The following is a 27,919-nucleotide window of genomic DNA, read 5'->3' on the forward strand; positions in this document are numbered from 1 at the left end:
TGTTCAAACCTTGCTTGCTCTTGCTCCCCCTGCCTCAAACCCAGCGTGTATATTTGAAGCCTTGTGAGCATAAATTCAATACATGGATCAATAACCCCATTATGTGCTTGCATCTTCTCTGTTTAAGGCTGAAATGGTCAAAATCAAATCCTGTCTCCCCCTCCTCCACCTCTGTTCTTTCACCAAAGAAACTTCCCAACTGTTTCAAGGTGGAACCTTTTTCTTACAATTCCCTCCCTTTTATATTTGCAGGGCAATGATGCTCTCTTAATTTGGAGCTAATTACCTAAACTTTAGGTACCATAATGTCACCACCAAGGGTATTCCTACGAGGTTTCATTACCCAGGACAAATCACACCAAACACACAGACAGACAGACACACACACACCCTCCTAATTGGACACCCTTACAAAAGGAGAATCTGATTAGAATAAACAACAGGGCTGTGACTATGAGAGAAGTGTGGCCTGAAGCCTCAAGTGCATAGGTTGAGTGTGTGTAAATGAATGTGTGTACGAGGGCACATGTGTGTCTGATGGCATGCGTGTGCTTATATAGCTATGTGAGTGCATGTGTGTACTCGTGTGCTCACGTGTGTATGTGTGATTAAGCAGGCATGCAGGTTTGCCTGTGCTTGTGTTGCTGTGCATCCCTGTCTGTGCACACACACCTACATGTGTGTGCATGTATGCTATGTGTATGGGTACATGTGCATGCACACCTCGGTGTAAGTACGTGTGAGTGTGTGTTCCCGTGTGTGTCAGGCCTCAGTGTATGTGTATAAACACACACTTGTAAGCATCCACTGTGATTGACTGCCAGCTCTTCTCCTGACCCCTTTGCCTTGGAAATGGGGAAAGTCAAGTCAAAGAAACATCTTCAACTAAGCAACGGGGAGAAATACAGTTTTCTTCTCCTCCCTGGCCCGAGCCCCTGGAGTCACTAAGAGCGGCCACACTTGACCGTCAGGGCACAGCTATGCTGCTGAGTAGGGCACAAAGGCACAAGGCAGAGCAGGAAGCAGAGGCTGGAGGCTCTGAGACCTGCGCCGAGGCTCTGGGCTGCACACGTGCTTGAAGGACACGGCTTCATTTCCTTCGCACAAGATGCCCCTACCAGCCTCACCTTGTCCCTGCAGGGATGCCTGAAACCAAAGGACCCTTCTTTTCTAGACCTCACGGAAGCCATGGCATAGGCAAGTGGCAGCCCCACCCCATTCATCCCACACTAACTTTAGACAATGGGGCCCAAACATGGCGCAGCTCTGGAGAACCCCAGGAGGGAGAGGGCAGCGAGCTCCTGAGCACACCCTCCAGCAGCTCCCCGCTGGGGAGAGCAGGCTACATTCGGCCTCCCTCCCCTGCTCTAGTGCTAACACTCACTGCCGGTGCCTGTGCTTATTTTCAAGAAAAATCTGGAGACCCTACATTGGGACACTTCTTGCAAGGTCCAGGTGGAGAAAACATCTGCCTGTCCCTCCCAGGGCCCACCCACACCCAGGAGCTTCCGTCACGGGAAGGTAAGATGAGACAGCCCAGGTCAGCCCTGTTTCCTTGGGGGAAGATTCTACCTGCAGCTTCCAAAACTTCCCAGCAGCAGAGACATCATTAAAAACAGACGCAAGTCAGCCAGTTTCTCTCCTCTGGCTGACACAGAGGTGCTTCTGTAGTTCAGACACAATAACCCAATGTTTGCTTAACAAGTTCGCTCTTGCATCAGGAGAGAGACGTTCCTGTGGAATGGCTCGGAGGAGGCCTAATGTGCTGTGCTGATGCCTCGATGAGGATGATAAAGCCCTCTTGGTATTTGCCCAAACTAAACACCATCTTTTCTCTTCTTTCCAACCACCCTCCAGAGGTGGAGGTGGCTAATTGGTAATCCAATCAGGTCTCCTTGTAATGAGCGTTGGTTCACTGCTGCAAATCATCTGGCTCCTGACAGATAGCAAGGCAGTTTCCAAAAACCCTTCTGGCAATGTTCACTTTTTGGAAAAGGGATGTTGGCTCTGAGCAATAACCATCTTGCAAAGGGAAAAAAAAAAAAAATGAAGTCAGAGGGTGATGAGTGTCAACCACCCAGGAACCTTGATGATATGTATGCATGAGTCGTACAGCCATCAGGCCTCTTGATGAGGAAGATTAAAATCTGCACTTGTTTCATGGGTGATGTCATGACTGCATCAATAAAAAGAGCATGGACTCAGAGCCAGGAGATTTGAGTAACCCTGGCTGGTCCTCTGTATTTTCAGGTGACTTTGGGTCCAGTCCTTCCTTGTGTCCAAGGCCCCTCATCCCATTGAAATAAGGGGATGGACTCTGCCACCTGCAGCTATTGGTTATTACTTCATTTTGTGTGTTGTGTCTGTTGCTGTGGAAGTAGCCACTTAGTATTAATACACGGATTTCTAGAAACAAGAATGCATTCATTCCAAATTCAGCATTTAAGAATTTCCATCACCACTTAGTCTGTCCCATGATACAAGCATAAAAATAACTTGGTTCTGAACTAAAGGAAGCAGGAGTTAGACAGGTGGAGGTCAGTGTCAGTGCCACCCAGCTGGTACAACAGCCGGAACGCAAACACGATTCTGTTCATCTGCTGCACATTTGTCCACTCTCTTCCAAGAGAAATAGCCCTCCTTCGGGCAAAGCAAAAGCCAGAAGCAAAAGGGAACATCTTCAAGTTACATATTTAAGTGTGTTGTCACATTGTCAATATCATATTTCAGTCATTTTGGTGTCCCTGGCACTTAGCGCGGTCCCTGACACCAGTGTCACAGGATCACAGCAAATGTTTACTGAAAAAATCTTTCAATGATTGCCACACAAAAGAAAGAAAGAGAGAGCGAAATGAAATCTATGCTGAATAAATCAAGACTTGCTCTGAGCAATAACCATCTCGCATAAGGAAAAAAAAAATTTACTATCTTGTCCTACTCCACTGAACAATGTATTTAATCCTACTTGCCTCTCAAACCTACAGACATCCACTGTGAGCTAGCTAGATAATGAACAAATGAATCATCAGTCCATCAGTCAGTCAGTCCCTGGCCTCTCCCTACTCTCTATCCCATCCTCCATATACTGCAGGCTGGTGGACCTGCAGTCTTGATGGTGACTGGATAGGGCCCAGGGTGATGGATGAAACCCTTAAACCCACATTTCCCACAAGCGCCCGTAGAACAGGTCCAGCTCTCTAAGAGTCTCTGCTAATGGGAAAGCCTTGTTGTTTTGTTTTGAAAAGCAGTATACTGGAAAAAAATTTCAATTCCTGCAAAGGATTTGCTCCAACCACACCAAATTCTTTGCAGCTGTTTGTTCACATTCATCTTGATCACCATCCCCATCCCACTCTTCCAATCTCACCTCCCACTATATTCAGGCCCACCCTTTTCTCATATGTCCAGTGACTCAAACATTCAGTCTCCCTTCTCTTGTCTCCCAGCCTTGCCTAAACTGCCCTCAAATATTTAGAATCGTTTTAAGTTCCAGGGGAAGGCTCATCATTTCTGGGATATCGTCCTAAATAAATCCTCCTCAACTCACTGAACTGCCCCAGTGAAGCCTCAGTCCATTTCTCTCTCTCAACCCCACTTTTTTGATTACTGCATTTATCTACATCTGTTTTTCCTTTGAGCTCCCAAATATATTAGAAGAGTCCTAGAGAACTTCTTATCTTTATCATATGTCCAAGAAATGCATGTTGATTGACGCAATACCCCAGGTGCCACAAAGGAAAGTTTTTGGAGATCATAGTTGTTGTTTTTTAATTTAAAAAAAAAAAAAAAAAGCCTTGGGTAAAAGTGGGAATATGATCTGTCTGATCTTTCTGAAACTTTCAGACTCTGTCAACATCTATTTGGAAATAAATTCTTAAGCAATTAGATCATGATATCTTGCTTTCAGATAGCATAGGGAAATAAGTATAAACCTTCAGAAGAAGGAAAAAAAAAGATGTGAAGACTTGAGCTGGAATTTGACCCTCTTGGTCATGTTGAGATGTTGCTACACTTAGAAAATTCAAAGGCTTAAGAAAGGAAATTTTAACTTGGAAGGATACAAGTCAAAACATTGGATATTCACTTCAAGTTGCTTATCCTTGATTCAAATCCTTCATTTATTCCCCTAGTCACAATGCCAGCAATAGATGTTTTCTTTTAGAAGATCTTTAATTGAGTTCTTTATTGCAAGAAGTTCAAGGATCTCTGTGCCCATGATTCAGTATGGGACTCCAAGCCCCATGCAAATTTAAATTCTTCATCTCTTTCAGAGTTTTCAGTTAACACTTTCTCTTGTCCTAAATGGATTTTCACCCCCAAATCATGTCTTGGTTTTTGGTCATTTAATTAGCATCTTTCTCTCTTGCAGCTCTTTCTTGGTGTGGTGGTTTTAAAATATGTCTACAAATTCTTTGACACTTGTTTCTTCAAAAGGGGGAGCCCAATTTTCCTCCCTTTGAGTGTGGGCTGGACATAGAGTCTCATTTCTGATAAACTGAAGTGATGGTGTGTGACTTCTGAGACATGAGCTACCATGAGAGGAGATAGTCATGCCCCAATGAAACTTCCAGATGACTATATCCCTGGTTGACACTGTACTGAAGCCTCACAAAAGACTGTACCAGAATCACAGCCTAAGAGTTTCCCAGATTCTCATAGCAACTGTGTGAGATATAATAAAGGCTTACTATATCACTAAATATAGTAAGTCACTAGATTTGGGGATAATTTGTTTTCATAATAGATTATATACTAGCGCCATTTCCTGATGGTCTGCAATTTGGTAAACAGAAAGAAGGGTTCAAGAATATCCCAGTTACTCTCAAAACACTGATTATATGAAGGCAAATATTATATAAAGGCAAAGTGATTGACTTTCTCTGTGTTCTCCCCATTTGTCCTTTGTAATAAGGTTGGTTGTTGGGACTCATGGATAAAAGGATCCTTCCACATTGGTAGGATATTTGACAAAATGCACTTTTCCCTGAGTAGCCTATCTCTTAGCAGCTGTTGCTTTAGCAAAGATGCCTGGAGATTTGAAAGTGGAGAAGTCCGTTAGATGAGACAGCATGAAGAAGAAAGAATTCTGGACTAAATGTCCAAAGTCTTGGGTTTTATCCACAGCTCTATCACCCTGATTTCTGTGATCATTGCAAGTGAATTCACTGCTTTGGCACTCAGCTTCTCTGTATGGAAAAAGAGGAACTGGAATTCATTCCAGTTCTCCCAGTGTATGTCCCATAGAAATTCAAGTCCTCGGAAGGTTAGCAGGCATTCTGTTTTTAAAAAAAAATTCTGAGACTAAATAAGTTGGAGACCAGTCGGCCAAAATGAAGCAGATTCCTCCCTGCCGGAGCCTCTACTATGTTAATATGGGTTATGGCTCCTCAAGATGAGAATATGCAGTGTTTCCCAAACTTATTTGACCATTGAATTCTTTCTTGTTTGAGTAAAGTGTCATGCGCATCTAACTAGTTTGGAACACACTTTGGAAAATGCTAAACTGATGATTTCTAAGGTTCTTTCCAGCTATGATGCTGTATGTTAGTAAATAACCCCATTTCCCAAGGAGACTCTCTCCATAAAGGAGTTCTGTTGTCTAAATCCTGAAGCAGGATATCAGCTATTCAATAATTCATGATTGTTCTTGTTTTCATTTCCCAAACCTCATTCTGAATCCACAATCCTTCCATCTCCATGTAAAAAGGAAGGTGGAGGAAACCTGGGTGGTGATAAGACCCTTTTGCCCAGTCAGTGTTTGTTAATAAGCAATCGTGTTGGTGGATTTAGCAGATCTCAGATGTTGAAATAAAGGAAAACGTGGTTGGATATGGTCATTTAGCACCCAACAGTTCCTTCCAGGGAACCTTCCTGTACTCTGGAGGCTGGCAGGCTGAAAACCACATTTCCCAGATAACCTTTGCAGTGAGGGAGACTGAATGCAAATGTGTGTGTGTGTTAGTCACTCAGTCATGTCTGAATCTTTGCAACTCCATGGAATGTAGCTCACCAGGCTCCTCTGTCCATGGAATTCTCCAGGCAAGAACACTGGAGTGGGTTGCCATTCCCTTCTGCAGGGAATCTTCCTGACCCAGGGATCAAACCCAGGTCTCCCACATTTCAGGCTGATTGTTTACCATCTGAGCCACCAGGGAAGCCCTGAATGCAAATTAGGTTCTGCCAAATAGATGCACTTGCATGAGGCTTGAAGGGCAGAAATGAGGTAGAGGCACTTTGGCTACTTAATGCCGGCAAGCCAGCTGGTGAAGACTTGGTATCAAGAGGCAGCTGCTGCAGCAACTTTGGAAACACCAAGTTTTCTGTAGCAGCTTCATTTCCTCTTAAAATACTTTGGTGGTTTCTGTTCTCTACTGAGTCCTGACCCATATACTCTCCTCCTCTTGCAGAAATCATGGGCAGTTCCCAGGAGGCCAGGTGTGGGGCTAATTTGGGTCTGTCCCATGGACCACAGGGCAGTGATCACTGGGTTTGTTAGGACTTCAGAGCGAAGCGGAGTTCCTTCCCTCACCGCAGTGAACCCAGCACAGCCTCAGCAGCCCACGCTGGACGGTGCTCTGCTGGCCACCTGCAGAGCGCCACTGAAAACCTCTGGGCGGTCTCCTCTCCTTTGACAGAAACCTCTCATGCTTTCTCTAAGTACAAAGACTCCCCTCCCTCGTATTTGGCTGAAAATGTGATATTATCACCACTTTATGCCTTCCAGAGAAGAAAAATATTAAAAATAACAGTTCTTTCTGAATCTGCTGGAAATTCTCTTTTTTGAGAAGAAATTCAATATGAAGTGTTGAAGAATACTTAATTCCTCTTTATTTTTTGCATATGTACTTATATTTTTCTCTCAGAGCCTGTGAGGCTGTAAATTCTACTCCCCTCACAATTTTTCATAGAACTTTAGGGAATGTAGGCATCACGTTCATCAGCGTGTAAGTAGGGGATGCATTTTATCAAACAGATTTTTCTGGGGATACCTATAGATAAAACAGAAGCAGAGCTGCCTGGTTAAAGTGAGGATGGCCTGACTGTGCGCCCACCCCCTCAACTTCTTCAGAGCCCAGCTAATTCTTTCCCTCCTAAAATGATTCCTGGCTGTGGGGTCTGTGCAGAGTCACTAGAACTATGAGACCACAGTTGACAACTCATTTTATGGAAGGGAAACTGAGGCCCAGAGAGGTATGGTGACTTGCTCAAAGTCACACAGATTCTATGTGACAAATCTAAGGTTCAAGCCCAGATCTTCCTGCAACAACTAAGGCCAAAGATCTTCTCCTTAAAACTTATTGCCTCTGGTTTCTAGGATTTAAGGACTAGCTGAAGTCCCATCTTCACTGCACCACCTCACCTGACCATCGAAGCCCACACTGACTGCTACTATCTTAGGTTCTGCTAATTCTTACTACCTGGGTCTCTCACCAGGCATTCCCTCACTTTTTTATCTTTTTTACTCTTTTTCTTCATTCTCCTCTGAGATTTAAAATTCCTATAGATATATCCCCCACATCTACTTCTGAATACACCAGAGAACACCATAGGTACTCCCAGAACACTATCCATAAATATGGATTGAAACTGTGAGTAGCAAAGATTTTATCTGTTTCCCAATATATATTTTTCCATTATCCCTATTATTTCTAGAATCTCCTACCATAAAGTTGGCTTCCCTGGTGGCTCAGATAGTAAAACATCTGCCTGCAAGGTGGGAGACCCAGGTTCGATCCCTGGGTTGGGAAGATCCCCTGGAGAAGGAAATGGCAACCCACTCCAACACCCTTGCCTGGAAAATTCCATGGACAGAGGAGCCTGGTAAAGTTGGACACGACTGAGTGACTTCACTTCACTTTCACCATGAAGTTTAATTGAACACATGGCTGCCTGGTTAGAAATTATATTTCCCAGCCTCCTTTGCAGCCAGGTATGACAGGTATGGCTGATGAAATGTGAACAGAAGTAATGTGTACAACTTCTGAGTCATCTCCTTAAAAAGAAACCACTGCCCTCCTCCTTCTCTTCCTCCTCTTTCTTCCTCTTCTTACCCCTTGGACTCGGTTGTAGTGGTGAAGTAACTTCAAACATGTGGAAAAGGGAAGTGCTCTAGGGGATGATGAAGCCAGAAGATATAAGGAACCCCGATGCCCGGATAACTTTGTGGAGCAGCGCCACCCCAGTCTACCCACCTCCCTCAGGACTCTTACCTGGAAAAAAAAAAAAAGTTTATCTTGTTGAACCTCTTTGTTACAGCAGCTTGTGTGTGTGCTCAGTCATGTCCTAATCTTTGCAACCCCATGGACTGTAGCCCGCCAGGCTCATCCATCCATGGAATTTCCCAGGCAAGCATACTGCAGTGGGTTGCCATTTGCTCCTCCCAGGGATCTTCCCAACCAGGGATCGAACCAACGTCTCTTGCATCTCCTGCATTGGCAGGCAGATTCTTTACCACTGTGCCACCTGGGGAGCCTACAGCAGTTCACCACATTCCTTAATATAATGCAACTATGACAATACCTGCCATCCTAGTTTGCTTTGCTTTGTGATAACCAAACCAGATCATACATACAGTACATCTTGTAAAATATTAAGTAAAATTTCAATATAAAATGTCATTGGACCTAAAACAGAAAAGACACATTACATTGTGCCTGACTCCTCTATCAATGGACAGGATGCCTACCATGTTCAAGGGATGGAAAAGGATGTTAATACCAAGAGCAGACATCTTCAGGCATCTATGTCATCTCATTCCATCATCCCAATAATCCAATGAAGGGAGTATTTTCATTCACATCACAGGTGAGGAAACTGAAACACAAGGTTAACCCCCTTGTGCACATTAATCGCCCCTGGGGAACAGCTCAGCATAATTGTTCCCAGGCCCATCTGTTCCAGAAATGGTGCTCTTCTCTTTCCACTGCCCAGGGTTCAGCACCAGGCCCTGTGGCTGCTGCCTTCAAAGACCTCACAGCCCACATGAAAACAGATTCACAAGCAACTGACTCTCCCACAAGGCAGAATGAGGTGAGCATTGTCACAGCAGCCTAAACAACAGAATGCAGGGGCCTTGGTGGAAGGCGTGATGGATTCTAACCTGGGGGATGAGAAAGGATTTTTGTAGAGGAATTCCCATTTGCACTGACCTTTAAGAAACTGGTAGAAGTAGATAAACAAAGAAGAAAGACATGACCCAGCGAGGGACCAGCATGAACCAAAGAGATAGGAAAGCAGAGTCCATGCAGGAAATGATGAGTGGTCTGTAAGAAGGCCCTGTGGGGCAGGGGATATGGGGCTGAAAGGTAGACCAAGACCAGGCCAGGGAAGGCCTTGTGCACCAGAAAAGAGCTGAAATGCTGCTTTTTAGGCAACAAGAAACCACAGATGCCTGAGGAGGGATGTCAGGAACAGGCGTGCCAGCAGCAGGCAGGAGAAAAAGCCAAGTGCTCAGACGACTACAGAACCATCCAGACAGCAGCTGCCAGGGGCCTGGATGGCAGGCAGTGGGCAGACATAGCAGATGTAGCAAGGCGACGGCCCCCAGGGCCACCAGCCGCATGTGGGGAGGGTCACTGGCACATTGAATCTGAGCAGCCAGTGACAAGCCTGTGTGTAGGGTCTCTTCACAAAATTGGCTACAATTCTCATCTCCCAGGTGGCACTAGTGGTAAAATACCTGCCTGCTAATTCAGGAGACTTCAAAGACTTGGATTTGATCCCCAGGTTGGGAAGAGCCCCTGGAGGAGGGCATGGCAACCCACTCCAGTACTCTTGCCTGGAGAATCCCCTTGGACAGAGAAGCCTAGTGAGAGACAAGTCCATGGGGTCACAAAGAGTCAGACACGACTGAAGCGACTTAGCACATCCTCATCTCCAATTTTCTACTCAAACTACCATTTTCTGTTTTCACTTTCAGTTAAAAGGATTACTTTGGGGTTGGGGGGGATGTGCATGCATCTTGTGTGCTATAATTAAGGTAAAACAAAAATCAAGACCTTGGAGCCCGAGTCCCCCCACGGGGGCACACACAGGACCACAGTCCTTCCCCGTGTGGCCCTCAGTTCCCTCAGCTCCCTTGATGTAAAGTCAAACTCCCACCAACACGCACAAAAAATAAATTCCACAGTAAACATAAACTGCCTCTCCGCTTGTCATGCACCGTGGCTGTTTTCAGGCGTGTGTGCTCTTGGGGAACTGGTTGAGCATCCCTACAGAAGACTGTGGTAAATAACTAGAGTTCTAAGGAAAGCCCTGATCGCAGATTCCCTGGAGCTGTGAGGAGGAAGGGGCAAGCCGTGATGGAGAGTGTTTGTGTAACCCTCCTGCACCCTCTCACCCTGACACACATTGAGCTTTCTCTTTCATGATTGTTTTAGCCTCTTTTTCCCTTCCAACCACCGACCACTCAATTCTTTGAGGGAAAATTAACATTCATTATGCAATTTATCGCTCTCCTTTTAATCCAGCGTGCCTGTCTCCAAGGTCCCTACTCAATAATTAATGTATGTTCTCATTTCCCATTCTCCAGAGCATCTATTCTTGAACTGTAGGGTCAACAATTAACACTAATTATGGCTTTTTCTCTCTCCAGTGTTGCCTCTCAGAATCCCAAGTTGCCATGCTCAGCCTAGGATATGTGTGTGCTTGTGGCTGTGCGCATGCAATGACGGGGTGGGAAAGCGCCAAGGAGCAGGCTTTTCCAAGCCCCACCATGGTTTAGCAAATCAGCAAAACCAAACATTCTTTTCTGGCAGTGTCTCTGGTAATATGTATTATCAGTAATGAGACGATGAAGCATATAAATACAAACATGTATAGGGAAATGAGTGGGGGCGGGGGAGTTAGATAGGTCTCAAAATCTTTTTCAGATGTATTTGATTCTCTATGACTTTCTTCCTCCCTATTTCTATCTTTCTGATATCTCACACCTTTGTCTCTCTGACAAACAGACACACACTTCTCATTAAAAGACCCATTTCAGATCCACTCAGCTGATCTCCTTGCTATCCGTTACCTCTCCCCTAACTGCCTTTCTCTGGCCTGTTAACCCTACCTTCTTCAGCCATTATTTTAACTAGTTTTCATTTTGACTGACAAGGGCAGCTAGGAGAATATTTCTCATCCAGAGTGACTCTGAAGAGATTGCAAAAAAAATTCATCAGGGCTGTACAAAAGCCTGTCTGTCTTTCTGGCTGGGATCAGATGGGCTAGAAGCCCTCCTGTCTCCCTGGTCCAACCCTTGAATTTGGCTACAGCTGGAGGCGGGGGCTCCTCACGCTTGTCTGTCATCCCCCCGTCGCTGTCCGCACTGGGGCCCCCACGGCACATCTGCTGTTCAGATCTGGGCATCTCCTCACAGCGGGTGTCAGGAGTTAACTGTTTCATGTTCTTATTCTGTCGCAGGTTCGCCTCTCCGAATTTACACGTCACAGTACCTACAGGGTTTCACCCTCAACACCTCAAATAAGAATATTATTTATTTCTTCCATGCTTTTTAAATCCCAGATCAGCCTTCCCTCAATGATGGCATCTAAGGGTTTTCAAAAGTATTTAATTCATTAGGAGACCTAGGCATCAAGCCATCCCACTGTGTTTTCCCCCGTCTTAGGGTAAGGAAAATAGCTTTTTTGCAAGACTTTTTTCATAGACTCAGGTAAAACCCTTATTGTTTTTCAGCCTATGAATCTGTCAGTTCAAATGCCGGCCACGGAGAGGAGGAATCTAGTATTCAACATCTACTAAAAGGTAAGATTTCCCCCTAAAGAGTCACTTCTACTTCTCCTCTGGGTTATTGGACTCATATACATTTTATTTCATACCCAGACCTCCAGAAGCACACAGTTTCTCCCCAAATATAGCAGTAAGTAGGAAATAAGATTCCTTTCATAGAAAGTCTAAGAAATACAGCATCCTCTAGAGTTACTCATGGGCAGTCTTGGTGCTGTGGTCTGAGTGTAAATATTAGGGGAGAAGAAAAGTCAGACCAAATGCCTGTGCTGAGCTGGCTCCCAAAGGAGAATTTGCACACATGTCCTGTGGGTTTTGCAGACCAAACGCTGCACAGTTCACATTATAACGAGGTGAGTATTGCCTCCCAGGGTTGGGCACAGTTCAAATTTCATATCCACAAACTAAAAAACTATCCGGAAAAGGTTCTCAGGCTTGTGCTCTAAATGCAGGAGTGAGGTCAGTTCTGCCTCTTCCATGCTTCCTTTTCCATTTCGTTTCCCCCATGGAGAAATAAGCAAAAACTGGAACTATAGGTTTGACTTTGAAGCTCATCTTCCAGCTGCTGCGACTGTTGCTTCTGCTTCAAACCAGGGGGGAGGATGATTATGTAAAGATTTTTCTCTCACTCCTAAAAATAGTCTTTGATTAATAGAGAAATGTGTGTGGTCTTCCTCACTGCTTATTTTGGGACAGGCAGGGATGAATCCTGCATGAGAGACCTGCTATAGCAACAGGAAGCGAGGCCACAGACAGAGGGCTGGAGCCAGATGGGTGGAGGGCACTGGTTTTGCTATAGACGGCAAAATTTGAAGGAGAAAAGCACTGTCACATGCTTGCCAATGTCAAAATCTGTAAGCAGAGGAACACCAGAGAGCCCGGCATTGGTCCTCTCGCCATTCTCCTTGGGGGGACATCCTGATCATGGTGGGAAGAGTGCCGGGGCCAGTTCTGTTCATTCTCACTTGTTGGGCTGGAACTGGGCCAAAGCAGCTCTTCATAGGAGCCCTCCAGGGAAGGATGAGGACGATCAAGATGAGAACTACCATCGCTATCTGTCTTCCACACGCCAAACACTGTGATGAATGTTCCACATTCATTAGATCACATTATCCTCATAGCAATGATAAGAGGTAATTTCTATCGTTGTCCTCACTTTTCATCTAAGACAAGGTGGCTCAGAGAGGTGAAGTGACTAGCCCAAGGTCATACACCTAACTGGTGAAGCTGGGATCTGAACCATAGGAACCTGTATTTTTAAGACTATGCATGGTTAGTGGTGATGTCAATCTAAACACGCATGTTTCCAGACTTACAGAGAACAGACTTGTGCTTGCCAAGGGGGAGCAGGGGTGGGGAAGAAGGATTGGGAGTTTGGGATTAGCAGAGGGAAACTACTGTATAGACAGTGGATAAACAACAAGGTCCTACCGTATAGCACAGGGTACTATATTCAATATTCTGTGAGAAACCATAATAGAAAAGAATATTGTGTATATATACATATATAAACACATATATAATCACTTTATTGTAAGGTGGAAATTAACACAATATTGTAAATCAACTATACTTAAATAAAATGTAAAATAGAATAGACAGGTATGTGTCTGCCTAACATACAAGAGCTTAGGAAGTTCCTAACTTAATAATGACTCACACTAATAAATGATTTCTGTTGCACATCCTTTTCACCTTTCAATGACCTTTACTCAGCATCAGACACTTTTTTGTGGATAACACCAAAAATTATTTATAACTTTTAGAGATATGGAAAGAAGTTGAAACAAAGTCAGAACAGTTTGGGAGAACCAAACTGCCAAGATAGATTATCAAGCCAGATAAGCCTGTTTACAGGGTAGCTCTCCAGATCAAAAATATTCTTCCTAATATGGCTGAAAATGGTACAGTTTCACTTCACTCTACTGTTAAAATCTCACTAATAATAGATTCACTTTGAATTCTGAAGTAGTCTCTTAAAAGGCTGATACTTCTGAGAAGCTACCAGTCATTCACACTTTAGTAAAAATGTGTTTAATCGGGTAACTGTCCTCTCACAACCTGGTAAGAACAGCTGCCCTAAGGGACTAAAAATTCTGATGGGATGGAAACAAGGTTGGAGAATTTGGGAATAAGTGGAGCTTTAAGAGTTGAAATATTCCTGGTAGTTGTGGTACATTGGAGGGCTTGGATGAACAGGAAAATATTAGCTAAATGGAAAAAGAGATTCAAAAAGACAAGTATAGGAAGGGAAATGGTGAAGTGCCAAAGACAAACCTGAGCTGCTTCAGAACAGCCCCATGGCAAGCTTTGTATCCAGGGGAAGGAAAGAAAACTTTTAATTCCTTCTCTCTTCTATTCCTAGTAACTGAAAGACCTTAGGCTAATGCAAATCTCTCTCTCATTTCCAAGCTTTTGAACACACTGTTCCCTTTGCCTGGAGCATAATTCCTCATCTCCTTCTGTCCTCTGACATTTGTTTAATTGTGGCAAAATACACAGGAAATAAAAGTTGCCATCTTAACAGTTTTTAAGTGTACACTTCAGTCGTGTTCGGTAGATTCACACTAGTTGTGTAACCAGTCTCCAGAACTCTTTTTATCTTGCAAAACTGAAAGTCTATCCCCGTTAAATGACAACTCCCATTCCGATGGGACTACCCATAGAAGCATAGACTACCTGCTTCAGGGCTTAGAATAGAGGAAACTTATTTGTTCCCTTGATTTGCTCAAAGACCTTAACAAAAAATTCTTACATCTCTTTAAGCCTAACACTCCCCATTTGTTTTTAAGAAAATGGATGTAACACTACTCTGAAAATACTAGATACCCTCTGGGATTGAGTTTTAAAGAGCAATTTAAAACATCTATTCATCAGAATCTATAGAGCTTTAACAACTTTTTGTTTTCTTGGCCATTTGGTTTTAAGGAATAGTTTTTATGATAATTGTTCCACATATAGATGTAGTTTTGATGTGTTTGTGGGAGGAGGTAAGCTCCACATCCTTCTTTTCTGCCATCTAGATCTCTGCCCCAAGGAATATTTTCAGATAAAAATGATGGGATTTTTAAAAATTATATAGATGACAGACTTTAGGTATTTGTGTACTTGAAGGACAGTTTTGACTATTTGCAAATGACTTCAGAAGTCAGGGACACATACAATCTATCATTTTACAGAGGTAAGAAGTCAAATTATAGATATGGCCAGGCTAGGAGACAGAAGCTAGTGAGTACACTAAAGCGTCTCAGCCTTGTGGTCTATATTCACTGTAACATCTGCAGGAGCTCTTGGGAAGTTAATTTTTTTTAAAAGAAGAACACTGTTTGCTTGTTTGGGGCTGTATTGGGTCTTCGTTGCTGCGGCTTTCTCTGGTTGCGATGAGCTGGGGTTACTCTTCCTTGTGGGACACAGGCTTCTCATTGAATGGCTTCTTTTGTTGCCAAGCAAATCTTCTAGGCTTCAGTAGTTGTAGCATGTAGGCTTTAGTTGGGGGTTCTCAGGCTCTAGACACAGGCTCAATAATTGTGGCACAATCGAACCTGTGTCCCCTACATTGGCAGGTGAATTCGTATCCACTATACCACCAGGGAAGTAAGTTCTTGATTTTTTTTAACGGCCCTAAAAAGTATACCAACTGCTGTGACTGGTAATGGGATTAAGAGAAAGTGAAGTGGTCTAACAATTTGATGATTCTCTGCCAAAAAATAGTTTTATAAATCATTCAAACCCTATATATCTATCAACTCATTAAGAGTCTGAAGAGCTCCCCCTCTTTCTTCATTTTTAGTTTAGTTTTACTGGGGATGTGATACACACTAGGAGTATTCACAAATCTAAGGATTCTTGGAATGCTCAGGAAGTGTCCTTTCTATAGTAGCAGGATCCACTGTCCATTAAGTGTATGACATGCATGAGGGATCAGGGCCTTGCTCAAGCAGTGAAGTGTGCATTAGCACAATGCACTTTAAGGCTGGTATGGATTTCAAGATGTCTCGGTGTGTGTGTGTGTGTGTATGTGTGTGTATCAGCTGTAATAAAGTTAAGAATATTAAGTTTTGTCCTGTCAGAGTGATTAAAAAATGATAACTTTTATTAACTAGTAATCCATAAATACTGTTTTCTGTTCCATCACTCTCCAGACATTTGTGTTACCTTCTCATAAAAAGGACGATAAAGAAGCATGAGGTTTTCTTAGGGATTTTTTTTCTCCTGGTTTCTCTCTTGCTTCCTTCACACATCTCCCTATGGCCTGAGGATTTACATTTGCCATCATCTTCATTCCTAGAAATCCCTCACTTGAAAATTAATGAAGACACCAGCATCAGAACATGTCCAATGGAAAGGATTAGTGCATCTGTTTTACGGGACACATAAAGATTGCTCATTCATTCATCCAACAAACACTGATAGACCATCTACTAATGCCAAATAATGTGCTGGGCATAAGAGTTGAGAGATAAAGTCCATGCCTTAAAGTCATCCAGACTAGTGGAGTGTGCTGAGAGCACATGGGGAGTACATGCTAACTCAGTCTGGGGGTTAAGAAGGCTGAGTTTCTAAGGATATAGATAGGAACTAGCCATATCAAAGATGAAAGAATGCTCCAGGAAAAGGGACCATAAGAAGGTTAGAAAGCATGGTGGCATGGGAGAAATGTAAGTAGCTCGTAGTGCCTGGACCTCAGGGTACATTTAAGAGAGGAAGTGGTGAGAAATGCAGCTGGTGGGGTAGACAGGAGCAGATCAGGAAGGCTCATAGGTAGCAACAAAGAAATTTATCCTAAAGGCTGTGAGATCCTGTTTACACACAAACTGACATAACCAGGTTTTTATTTTAGAGAAATGACTCTCCCAACTATGTAGACAATGGATTGAGCAGGGTAAGACCAGAGATCTACACTTGCTTGACAGCAAGTGTCCAAGGACAGTATTTTCCACAGAATATTGAACCGAATTGATTGGCCACTCTGTATGTAGCTCCACCTTCAGCCTCTTCTTTGAACTCCTTTCTTCTATGCCATCTTCTACCACAAGTATCCTTATTAGTCGTATGATGTATGTCAATTGGAGGATTTCGAGTGTAGTTGATATTTTATTGCTACACAACTTGAATTTCAATTTGCCTTCCATCTGGGGCTTGGTAAACTGCCACGCACCTTTGGACCTCTCCATAAAAAGTAATTTATGAACATTTGAGAGAAGTTGGTATTCCCAAAGCTAGACTCTTGAGACTGAGTTAGCCTTGGTCTAAGAAGATATAAGTAAGTAAAAAAAGTTATTTCAAATTGGAATAAAAATAATGTCCTTGCATTTAACTAGACATTTCCATATTTAAACCCAGGCTGACTCATATCTTCTACATCTGTCTACTTGGCTCCTTTAATAGAGTTCCCTGGGGTACATCTTTAGGCTGGAGACTTTCACAGGTCTTAAGCAACTGTTTGATATGCCCATCTCATCCTCCTCCTCATCCAGGAAGATTTAAAGTGAAAATGTGTAGCATAAACAAGACCTTAAATCTTGTTCCAAGAATTTGCTAATGACAATACCAAAAGGCCATCTTGGGTCTTGATCTCCTGCATTAAACAAACAGGTTCAAGATTTATTATAACACAACAAAAGCTCTACAGGTCATAGGCATCTTGAGTCATATCATAGAAAATAAAGTATTTTTAGATACTATTCTTAAGGAAAGGTCAGCAGGGCTATGTAAAGGGGCCAGTATTATCCTTCCTTTTATGGTTTCATTTCTACTGGAAAGAATTTTTTTTAACAATCTGGAATTTGCCTTTGCATTTTCCATTTTTGACCAAAAACACAAAACCATGAAGGTATGAAGACTAACTCTTAAGCCTCCTCCCACTGGTTTCTGCTGCAAGTCCACTTGCAAAGCTGTGGGAAGGCAAAAGTACTTTCTGAGATCTGTTTGGCATTGGATCAGATCAGATCAGTCGCTCAGTCGTGTCCGACTCTTTGCAACCCCATGAATCACAGCACGCCAGGCCTCCCTGTCCATCACCAACTCCCGGAGTTCACTCAGACTCACGTCCATCGAGTCAGTGATACCATCCAGCCATCTCATCCTCTGTTGTCCCCTTCTCCTCCTGCCCCCAATCCCTCCCAGCATCAGAGTCTTTTCCAATGAGTCAGCTCTTCGCATGAGGTGGCCAAAGTACTGGAGTTTCAGCTTTAGCATCATTCCTTCCAAAGAAATCCCAGGGCTGATCTCCTTCAGAATGGACTGGTTGGATCTCCTTGCAGTCCAAGGGACTCTCAAGAGTCTTCTCCAACACCACAGTTCAAAAGCATCAATTCTTCAGCGCTCAGCCTTCTTCACAGTCCAACTCTCACATCCATACATGACCACAGGAAAAACCATAGCCTTGACTAGACAAACCTTTGTTGGCAAAGTAATGTCTCTGCTTTTGAATATGCTATCTAGGTTGGTCATAACTTTCCTTCCAAGGAGCAAGCGTCTTTTAATTTCATGGCTGCAGTCACCATCTGCAGTGATTTTGGAGCCCAGAAAAATAAAATCTGACACTGTTTCCACTGTTTCCCCATCTATTTCCCATGAAGTGATGGGACCGGATGCCATGATCTTCGTACATCCCCTCAATGATGAACCACTGCAAGTTATGGGGGCAGTTCTGTGAGTGAACATTAGTGGTCAAAGGGTACTCACGCCTCAGGAACAGCATGATGGAAAAAGACGCTATGCATAATTTAAGAGGCTCCCGCCAGCACTTTTGATAGCTCCTGCCCTTGTACCCACCAAGCATTTGACCCCTTTGGAGCCTGCAGGTCTGACATTCTCTCACAAGAACTGACACACAACTGGGAAGGAATCAGGTGGCCCACTCTGCCTGATAAGGTGACTTTCAGTCTCTATTTTGATATCAGATGAGCATCCTATACCAAGAGAAATAAGTATTCTGAAACAATCAGAATAAATATAGCCATGTTTCATTTTTATTTAAAACAATAAACAACAACTTGGGAATTAAACATGGCCAGCATAGGTTGAGAAGGCAATGGCACCAGTACTCTTGCCTGGAAAATCCCAAGGTTGGAGGAGCCTGGTGGGCAGCAGTCCATAGGGTCGCTAAGAGTCGGACATGACTGAGCAACTTCACTCTCACTTTTCACTTTCATGCATTGGAGAAGGAAATGACAACCCACTCCAGTGTTCTTGCCTGGAGAATCCCAGGGATGGTGGAGCCTGGTGGGCTGACGTCTATGGGGTCACACAGAGTCAGACACAACTGAAGGGACTTAGCAGCAGCAACATAGGTTGAACAGCAACAACAATAACATAGATTGAAATTGAAGGAAATTTTTAATTTATTTTTATTTGTAATTGAAGGATAATTGCTTTACAATATGGTGTTGGTTTCTGCCATACATCAACATGAATCAGGCATAGGTATACATATATCCAGGGCTTCCCAGTAAAGAACCCGCTTGCCAATACAGTAGACATAAGAGATGTGAGTTGGATCCCTGGTTGGGAAGGTCCCCTGGAGGAGGGCATGGCAACCCACTCCAGTATGCTTGCATAGAGCATCCCCATGAACAGAGAAGGCTGGCAGGCTATCATTCATAAGGTTGCAAAGAGTCGGACATGACTGTGCAACTAACACTTTCACTCACTTTCATCTGTTTTACCTATGGTAGCATATAGTATATATTTCCATTCTACTCTCGAAATTGAGTGAAATTTTAAGGCATCTATATTGCATGCTAGTATCAGATGCTCTTTACTGCTTTTCAAGTTTTGAGTGCTTGCTGAAGGATCCCATGATTTGAAGAAGGCAAAAGAGGTTTGGCATGAGACCCCACCTAGCAAGGGTCATCTTTGAAATTGCCCGATTATCTGGCAGGAATGCTATCTCCTTGCTAAAAGCCTGCCGCTAGATTAATGCTAGCATTTGAAAATCTACTTGGGCCCAATGGTGGGCAGCAGGGGAAGGATGTGTTTTTTGTTTATCTCTTTAGTGGCAGAAATGGTCACCACAAAAAGACTCTGAGCTCCCAGTTTCAGGCAGGCCTGGAAGTTGTGTAGTGTGTGGTCTGTGAATGTACACACCAGCTCAGGAATAATGGGAAAAAACTGTGCCTGTATTCACACCCAGCTGCCTGCAATGGTTGATGGGTTAGTCAGTTTCTTCAGCTTGATAAGAGGGGCAGATCCTGCCACATGGTTCAGAGAGGAAGTGTTACCACCCCCATTGCTCTATCTCCCAGGAATGCAATTTGAGTTGTGTCTCCTCCTTGACAGCTTGGACCTCAGTAAATTACCAGGGTCTTGACCCAAGAGATGGAGAAGTCTTAAGCAATTTTTCAGTCTCCTATCTAAAAACGTGTTTACATTTCTTGAACTCTGGCTGACTGATTCATTCTCCTGGTGTTGCAAGAACTTTCCTTATGCATTAGAATTTATAAGTTTCTTTTCTAAGAGACTCATGGTTCCTTCCAAGCCACGGTCAAGTGAACCTCATTGCAACGCAATTTTGTTGGGCTGGATTTGTCCAGAGGATGGATCAGGGCCAAACAGCTGTGATGTGGCAAGATCAAGTGAGGCTAACAGGAGGAGGTGTGAAGTGGAGGGGAAAAGTAGGAGATACTAAGTCAGGAGGTCTGGGTTCAAGTTCTGGTCTCGCACTCTTTCAAGGTATGGCCTTGAGCCAATCACATGAAATCACTCTCTGGGCCTCAGTTTCCCTAGTTATCTCAAATAACAAATGTTTTCAATCTGTGCAGAAGCCATTTTCCAGCAAGATAGAACAGCTGAGAAACAACAGAAAAGGGAAAGGGAAAGTCAGCCCACAAAGAAAGAATAGAGGCTTCAGGTCAAAGAGGCAAAGATGCAGAATTGCATATGGCCAGACTCATCACAGAACTACTTAGGAGTAGCAAGTATGTAAAGAACTTTGTGTTGGACACTAGTCCAGTACAAGAGACTAAAATCCTTTTCAGAGGAGCCATGCACTTAGCTGAATCTGTTCCTCAAATAAACATTCCTTTACAGACATGAAATTTACTTTCTTAGGGGAAAAAAAGAAAAACAAAATAAATCCTATCCTCTAACAGCATGAAGTTTGAGTCTGGCAGTCTTGGACTCAAATCCTTACTCAAAACCTCACTAGTTGCACACCCTTGGGTGGATTACTTTATCTTTTGAGCCTCAGCTTCCACACCTATAGCGAGTATGACAGCACGACCATGGAGGGGAGTCGTGAAGGTTACACGCCAGCCCATGTGGTTGTCCGTATGTGCCTGCTTCTGGGTGAGCGGCAAGATTTCTGTTAGTCCCCTCCCACCAGCCCCGTTTTGACCTTTGCCTTTGTTTGCTTGTGTTTCCACCTCTCCTATTGCCCCTCCACATAATGAGGAAAAGGGAAGGCTCTGATCTCTCTATCTGGAAGGTTGCAGAAGCATTTTCCTACTTCAGTGAAGTTGGATCATACAAAATTTATATTCAACAGTATCAGCAGATTTTTTTCCATCAATATTTCCTTTTTAATTTCAGCTTTATCTGAATTTTAGTAGCACAAAGAATTTACTTTTGTTCTTTTAAAGAGCAACCAAAACAAGAAAACTAGAAATTTGAATATAAGCTCTATAACACTTTATTAAATGGAGCATTTAGACTGTGCCTATAGAGGTTACATGTGTTATTTGGTAAGTAAATATGAATGCCATAAGCATGTGTACATTTATAGTCTTACACATATGAACTAGGTATGTAGGTGTATTGTATACATAAAAATTCATGAGACCTATATCTGACAACCTTGACCCTTTTCTCTCTGATTTTCATCATAGTAAACACTGAATCCAGAACAGATCTTCATATGAATCTTAATGAGACTTCACCTTTGACTCAAAAGCCAGAGAATCAGGTACAGTATTGATTCTGCATGAGCAAGTGACTGGTAGTCGGGACTTTGAGGTTCTTGTCCCTGCTTGCTGTGTGACCCTGGGTGAGATTCTTCACCTCTCTGGGCCTCATTTGCTTCATCAATTAAATGAGACAAGCAGACTATAAAATCACAGAGGTTCCTTAACTCATAGACTTGGAATGTCTTAACTCAACTTGGACTGTTTTGTCTGGCTCTTCATAAGCGCGAATAAGCTGAAGAGGCCTTTCCCTGACTTCTGCAAAGTCAGAAGGGAACAGGGAAACACAGAAAGGCATCCTCCATTGAGGCAGTGGGGACTAAGACTTTGCGCCAATGGGCCCGTTTTTTTCCTACTCTAATTCTCATTCCCAATGGGGAGAGAAAAAATAGCAACTAAGAAAAAAATGCAAGGAGACTGTGAAGAAAGGAGAAAAATGCTTTATCCGGGTGGATTAAGAATACTTATTAGTGGGACTTCCCTGGTGGTCCAGTGGCTAAGACTCTGAGCTCCCAGTGCCGGGGGCCCAGGTTCGATCCCTGGTCAGGGAGCTAGATCCCACATGCTACAACTAAGACCCAGAGCAGCCAAATAAATAAATAAAATTAAAAAAAAATACTTATTAGTGATTCGAGGACATATGTTTACAAATATTTATAAATTGGTTCCTTAAAATTAAAGATTTGAAGCTGGCACTGCCTTGAGATTCACTCTAGAGAGACAACTCAGGGTATTTCCTAGAACTTTGCGGGTCTCAGCAGACGCAGCACAGCCCGGGGCTCTCCCTGCGGGGGGCTGGGGCGGGTGCTGGTGGTTGAGAGATGAACCAACATGGCCTCTATTTCTCCCTTATCTCCAACTTCCTGGCTTTCTCCTCTTCCCTCACACTCATTAAAACACAGTAATAATAAAAGTAACTTTGTTTCCCTGTGTGTGCCTAGTTGGTTCTGAGGAAGGACCTGAACTCTGGGTGTTAGGACCCCAGGCCTGGGTCAGGCCTCCCCTGAGCTAAAACACAACTGAGTCGACCCTTCCTGCTACTAAGGAGCCACACAACCAACATTTGCATTTTTTTTAATATGCCTGTTTTGAAGATACCCTTTATATGGAATGTGAAAGGTTTTCTTCAAGAGAGACTGTGACTGAGGAAAATATGCTGTATTTCAATAATTCCATGACTCCAGAGGCCTTGCAAATACCTCATGTACTCCAAATTCACACAGCCCCATCATTATATTCCAGGAGACCTCATATCACCTGCAATAAGAGTGGCTCAGCCACGTCAAATTAAATCCTAAACTGAATTATTAACCTTGCAGCCAGAAAAAGGAACACCAGACCCAGGGTCTTCAACTCTAATCCTGGGTTTCCTCTGTGAGGCTCTGGCAAACCCACTCACTCTGAGACTTGCCCGCATCCTCGCTTTGTGAAAGGACGGCAGTTGTTCCCACCAGAACCTGTTGGTTTGTTCAAGTTGCAGTAGTCTTGCTTCCTTGAGAAGTAGTACCAGAAAGGAAAGCCATCGAGGAAATGTCTAGGAAGTCTCACCAGCCTCCAAACCCAGAGAAAATGGGGGTAAGGTCTGAGAGGGGGAGGTGCCTTCCATGCCTTCCTCACCCCCTTACTTCTTGAGGCTAATGGCTCTTTATTAGATTAATCACTGACTTCAACTTTAACTACTTCCTCAACCTACTCCATGTAAATGGCTAATTTCATGTTTACTATAAAGCATCTGGAAAGGATTTAGAAACAAATTTCTGCCCAGCGGATTTCAGTTATGTACCTTGATGGGCCACTGACAAACGTAGTAGATTCCTTCCAGTGTCGCCTTCCCTCTCTGAAGCAGGCTAGGGTATCACACAAAATTGATCTTTATCAGCGCCAGCAGTTTCTGCTCTTCTTTCCTTTCCATGAATCCCCACTCCCACCTCCACTCCCCCCTCCACCCCGCCCCCTCCCACCACTGGGATCTGACCATATTAGGAGTTCAGTCACACAAGATACTTTGACTTTTATATCAGTGTGCTGAGAGGAATCTTTTGGCATCACCATGCTTTAAATGAGAAGTCACACACCTCGATTTGGAAAAGAATTTCTGACGGGCGGGTGAGAAAGCCAGACAGCGCTTTGCAGGACGTGCCTGGGTTCCTGGATTTACCCAGTTCTGGAGGCTGCCTCTGGTGCCCCCTAGTGGTTGGATTTTAAAACCTCCGCTGTGCGTTTCCGAAGAGGCAGTGGACGCTGTGGGGATAAGGAGTCACGAGAGCTCTTGCCTCTAGCACACAGGACGGCAGCTCTTCCGCACCTGGCCGAGAATCAGGGCCTAGGCGGTAAATCCATAAATAGAGAGGAGTAGCAACCGACGTCAACCACTTCCTAGGAATTAAAGGAGGTGGTTTAGTGGGGAAAGGGTGGGGAAGAAGCCTACAAGAGGAAATTCGGAGATGAGAAATGAAAAAAAGAAAAAGGAGACAAGCAGACATGTTTCAACTCCAAGCTCCCATTTCCTCTTTCAAATGAGCTGCTTCCCCACTGTGAACAGAATCAAGTATTTATGAAGGCATTTTTTGCATATTAATAGCTGCATGTGGAACATTTCCAGTTCTGAAGTCCTAAAGGTATGGTGCCCTTTTTTTAATGCAGGTCCTTCAAACTCCTCACAGAATTTGGTATTCTTCTTCACATATATTTTCCTTTCTGCCTTGTGGCTCCTCCTAAGGCATTTCATTTGATTAAGGGAAATTAGTTCCTGGGATACCATCAGAAACGAAGCACTGCTCTTACCTCGGTGGCTGACCTCAATCACTAGAGATTTTCCTCTTCCCCAGGGCCTCTCTATGTAAGAGGCCAAAGGTTGGGTGAGGTGAGCAGAATCTAAAAAGATTATTAAAAGTGTAAATTAAAATTCTATAAGGAAGGGTTAACATATCTATCTTGAGAGGGGAGAAAGTAAAACTTTCTTGAAAAAGTAAGAAAAATAATTATAATTGCAGTAACTACAGCAGTATTACTATCTATGCTTGGTAAAGATCACATTCAATTTTAAAAGAAAAACATTGGGCTTCTCTGGTGGTCTATTGGTTAAGAATCTGCCTGCCAATGCAGGGGACGCAGTTTCAATTCCTGGTCCCAGAAGATCCCACATGCCACAGAGCATATAAGTCTGTGAGCCCCAGCTATTGAAGCCTGAGTGCCCTAGAGCCTGCACTCCGCAACAAGAGAAGCTGCCACAATGAGAGGAGCCCGAGAACCGCAACTAGAGAGTAGGTCCAGAAAGTCTGTATGCAGCAACAAAGACCCAGAGCAGCCAAAAAAAATAAGTAAATCTTTTTTAAAAAGAAGAAGAAAACAAAACCAATTAGAAAAATAAGCAAAAGACATAAATAATTCATATCAAAAATGATAGTAATAGAAAACATATGGAAACAATATTCATTTCTGAGTAGCAATTTAAATTCAAATTGAGGCAAACTGGAGGTACAATTTTATATCTGAGATATGTGCCTCCTCTCACCTTTTTTAATGATAACACCCAGTACTGTTGAGTTTTTGGCAAAACTGGTACACTTAAACACTTCTGGCGGGTTGTAATTTGATTCAAACCACTTGTAAGGGAAAATGGCAGTATAACGTGTATAACATGAAAAAATATTCATACCCATTGATTCAGTATTTCTGACTTTTGGGGATTTACCCTAAGGAAATAACTCAGCAGGGGGGCGAAATCGAGTGAGGATGTCCTAGAGAAAAACTGGAAACAGTCAGAGAAACGATTCAATTAATTGTGAAGGGTTTAATTCCGGCATTAAAAAAAATGAGGCTTGTTCATCCTAGAAATGTGATTTAGTACAAAAGGTTTAACACAGGGTTTCTCAACTTCAGCACTTTGAGCCCGATAGTCCTTGTTGCAGGGAGCTTTCCTGGGCATCGCAGGATGCTGAGCAGCACCCCTGGCCTCCACCCACGAGGTGCCCGTAGCGCAACCCACTCTTCGGTGACAGCGTCTCCAGTCTTTGCCAAACGGCCCCATGGAAGGTGAAAATTACACACACCCCAGCCCCAACTCCACGTTGAGAACTACCAATTTCATTTTAAAAGTGGAAATCAAAGTGATGTCAACTATGACTGCAACTATATTAAAAAAAATTACTTTAAAGACTTGCAAATAATACATGCAAAAGAGCACAGGCATACTTGTTTGAAATTATGAATATGTTGGGTTGAGTTTTTTTATTTTTATTTTATCTTCCTGGTTTTTTATTGTTTTTCTTTCTTTTCTATTTTTTCAAAATTCTCGCTGTAAGGAGGAAAAGTGGAACTATGAGCAGAGCTGGTTTTATTCAAACCTAGCTTAAAATGATCAGGAGTCACAGTAAACAGCAAATATACAGCAAGTGAAACAAGGGTCAACACTGTAGTGCCATTATTAACTACTGTTAGTTGAAGTTCTTTAACATTAATTAGGTTTTCATTAGATTATTAGATAGGACCATGAAAATTCTCCTCTTAAGGATCTCAAGCCCTTGTCGGCATTTTATCCCTCTGATCCTAGACTTTGGGGAGGCAACGAATTCACCTATTTTTCTGAAAAGTCTGGATCTCAAAGTATCAAACTCTAATCATCCAGATCCATCTTTTTAAGCTGGAGTCTAGACAGGCCCTGAGCCCACTGATTTATGGAGTTGTCAGGACAGAAAGGTTGTCAGTTAAAAGAGTATCAGAGTACAAGCTCAAACTTTATTAGATTCTCCAAGAATCACTGTGTCTCTGTTTAAAATAAGAAAGAAACCATCTCACCAGTTTTGACATTGTCTTTTCTCTCCCTTTGTTAGGGAGAGCAAACATCCTTTCTCACTTGCTTTAGCTTGGGTTTTGTTGTGTTGCTTTGTGGGGATTAGAACTTCGGTAGTATCCTAAAAATGCTGTTAAACAAGAATTATGTCTCTTTTTCCCATTTCACAAAGCCACTTCTATTTCAACCTATACTGTCTTCTTGAGTTCAGATTTCATGAATGTATGACAGTATAAATTCATATTTGATCTTGTGTGTCCTAAATTTACCTCTTTCAGATTTCAAAGAGCAGCCTGTAATTCTAGCGCACTAAGGATTTAGGTTGAATAAACCTGTGTTTACCCCATCTGCTTCCTTGGTGGTTTCACAGATGGTGTTCATATCCCCTTTCAGCCTTCCTCTTTCAGGAGAAAAAAAGAACACCTGTAGACACACTAAGTTTTTGTGCAAGGGTACATAGATAACCTTTTGTTTCAGTGTCCTTCTGAACCATAGCCTGCCTTTTGTTGAACTTTTTAGCTGTCATCTTAGAGAACAAGCTACTACTCTTTAAAGACAGACTTTTTTTTTTTTTTTTATTCTGCTCTACTCACCCTCACATCTCACATGTTTAGGACAGTTCTTGGCATATGCTACCTCCTCAAAAAAAGAAAAATTGACAAATAAATCTCTTACGGACATTAAGGTCCATGTCCTAGATGGGAAAAGCCTCTAAATAGGATTCAGAGATTGCAGGTTTTTTAATACTTATTGCTGTATTTCATTTGGCTTTGGCTGTACCAGGTCTTAGTTGCAGCATTCAGGATCTTCATGCATTGTGGCATGCAGGATCTTTAGTTACAGCATGCAAATTCTTTTAGTTCCCCAACCAGGGATCAAACCCAGGCCCCTACCATTGGAGGCACTGAGTCTTAGCCGCTGGACCACCAGGGAAGTCCCAGGTTGCACTTGTTTTATTTCCAAGGAAATGATATGGAAGTTCAGCTCCCATTTCTCTAATAACTCACACCATCTCAGAATACTTGCTGCCGTTGGTTGCCATGATTTGGCATTTCATGCTCTGAAAACTTTTGTTCTTGTGCACATTGGAGATGTCACTAGACATACTTCTTAGAGTCTTTTTGAGGCTGAGGAGTGAGATTGGACCTAGCAGGAATGCCTGGGAGAATTAACCATCTGCATCTCCCCATCCAGAAAAGCACACTTTACTGCTCACCTTCTGCTTCTCATTTCTGATAGCATGGCACAGCATTTCCGGAGCTCCGTGCTCTTCCTCCCCACCCCAGCCAGCCCCTCTCTTTTCCTTCCTGCTTTCTTTCTCCCTGGTTTTGTAAATGGCTTTGGTTAGGAAACTTGATTCAAAGGGTTTTGTGTTTTTTGTTTTTTAAAATCTAAGCAAACTTCATCTTCTAGTTCAGTCTTACCCACAGGATTACTTTGTCAGCCCAAAAACTCTGTTGACAATGTAAGGATAATTTACTGAGAGGGATTT

At 43.0% G+C, this 27,919-nt stretch overlaps 1 protein-coding gene across 5 annotated transcripts in view; it reads left to right on the forward strand.

Moving 5' to 3' along the window:
• The window catches only part of KIAA2012 (KIAA2012 ortholog), a 126,127-nt gene that overhangs the window by 35,859 nt on the left and 62,349 nt on the right, over positions 1-27,919 (forward strand). For all 5 annotated transcript variants that reach the window (XR_003514882.1, XR_003514885.1, XM_027564505.1 and 2 more), the window contains 3 exons: positions 1,411-1,521; positions 11,680-11,748; positions 21,561-21,637. Coding sequence is in view for 3 of the 5 variants with exons in the window: in XM_027564505.1 (XP_027420306.1) it covers positions 1,411-1,521; positions 11,680-11,748; positions 21,561-21,637 (257 nt within the window). In the remaining 2 variants the exon portion in view is untranslated. The remainder of the gene's footprint in view (positions 1-1,410; positions 1,522-11,679; positions 11,749-21,560; positions 21,638-27,919) is intronic.

The sequence above is a fragment of the Bos indicus x Bos taurus genome, chromosome 2 (assembly GCF_003369695.1).
Source record: "Bos indicus x Bos taurus breed Angus x Brahman F1 hybrid chromosome 2, Bos_hybrid_MaternalHap_v2.0, whole genome shotgun sequence".
NCBI classification, from domain to species: domain Eukaryota; kingdom Metazoa; phylum Chordata; class Mammalia; order Artiodactyla; family Bovidae; genus Bos; species Bos indicus x Bos taurus.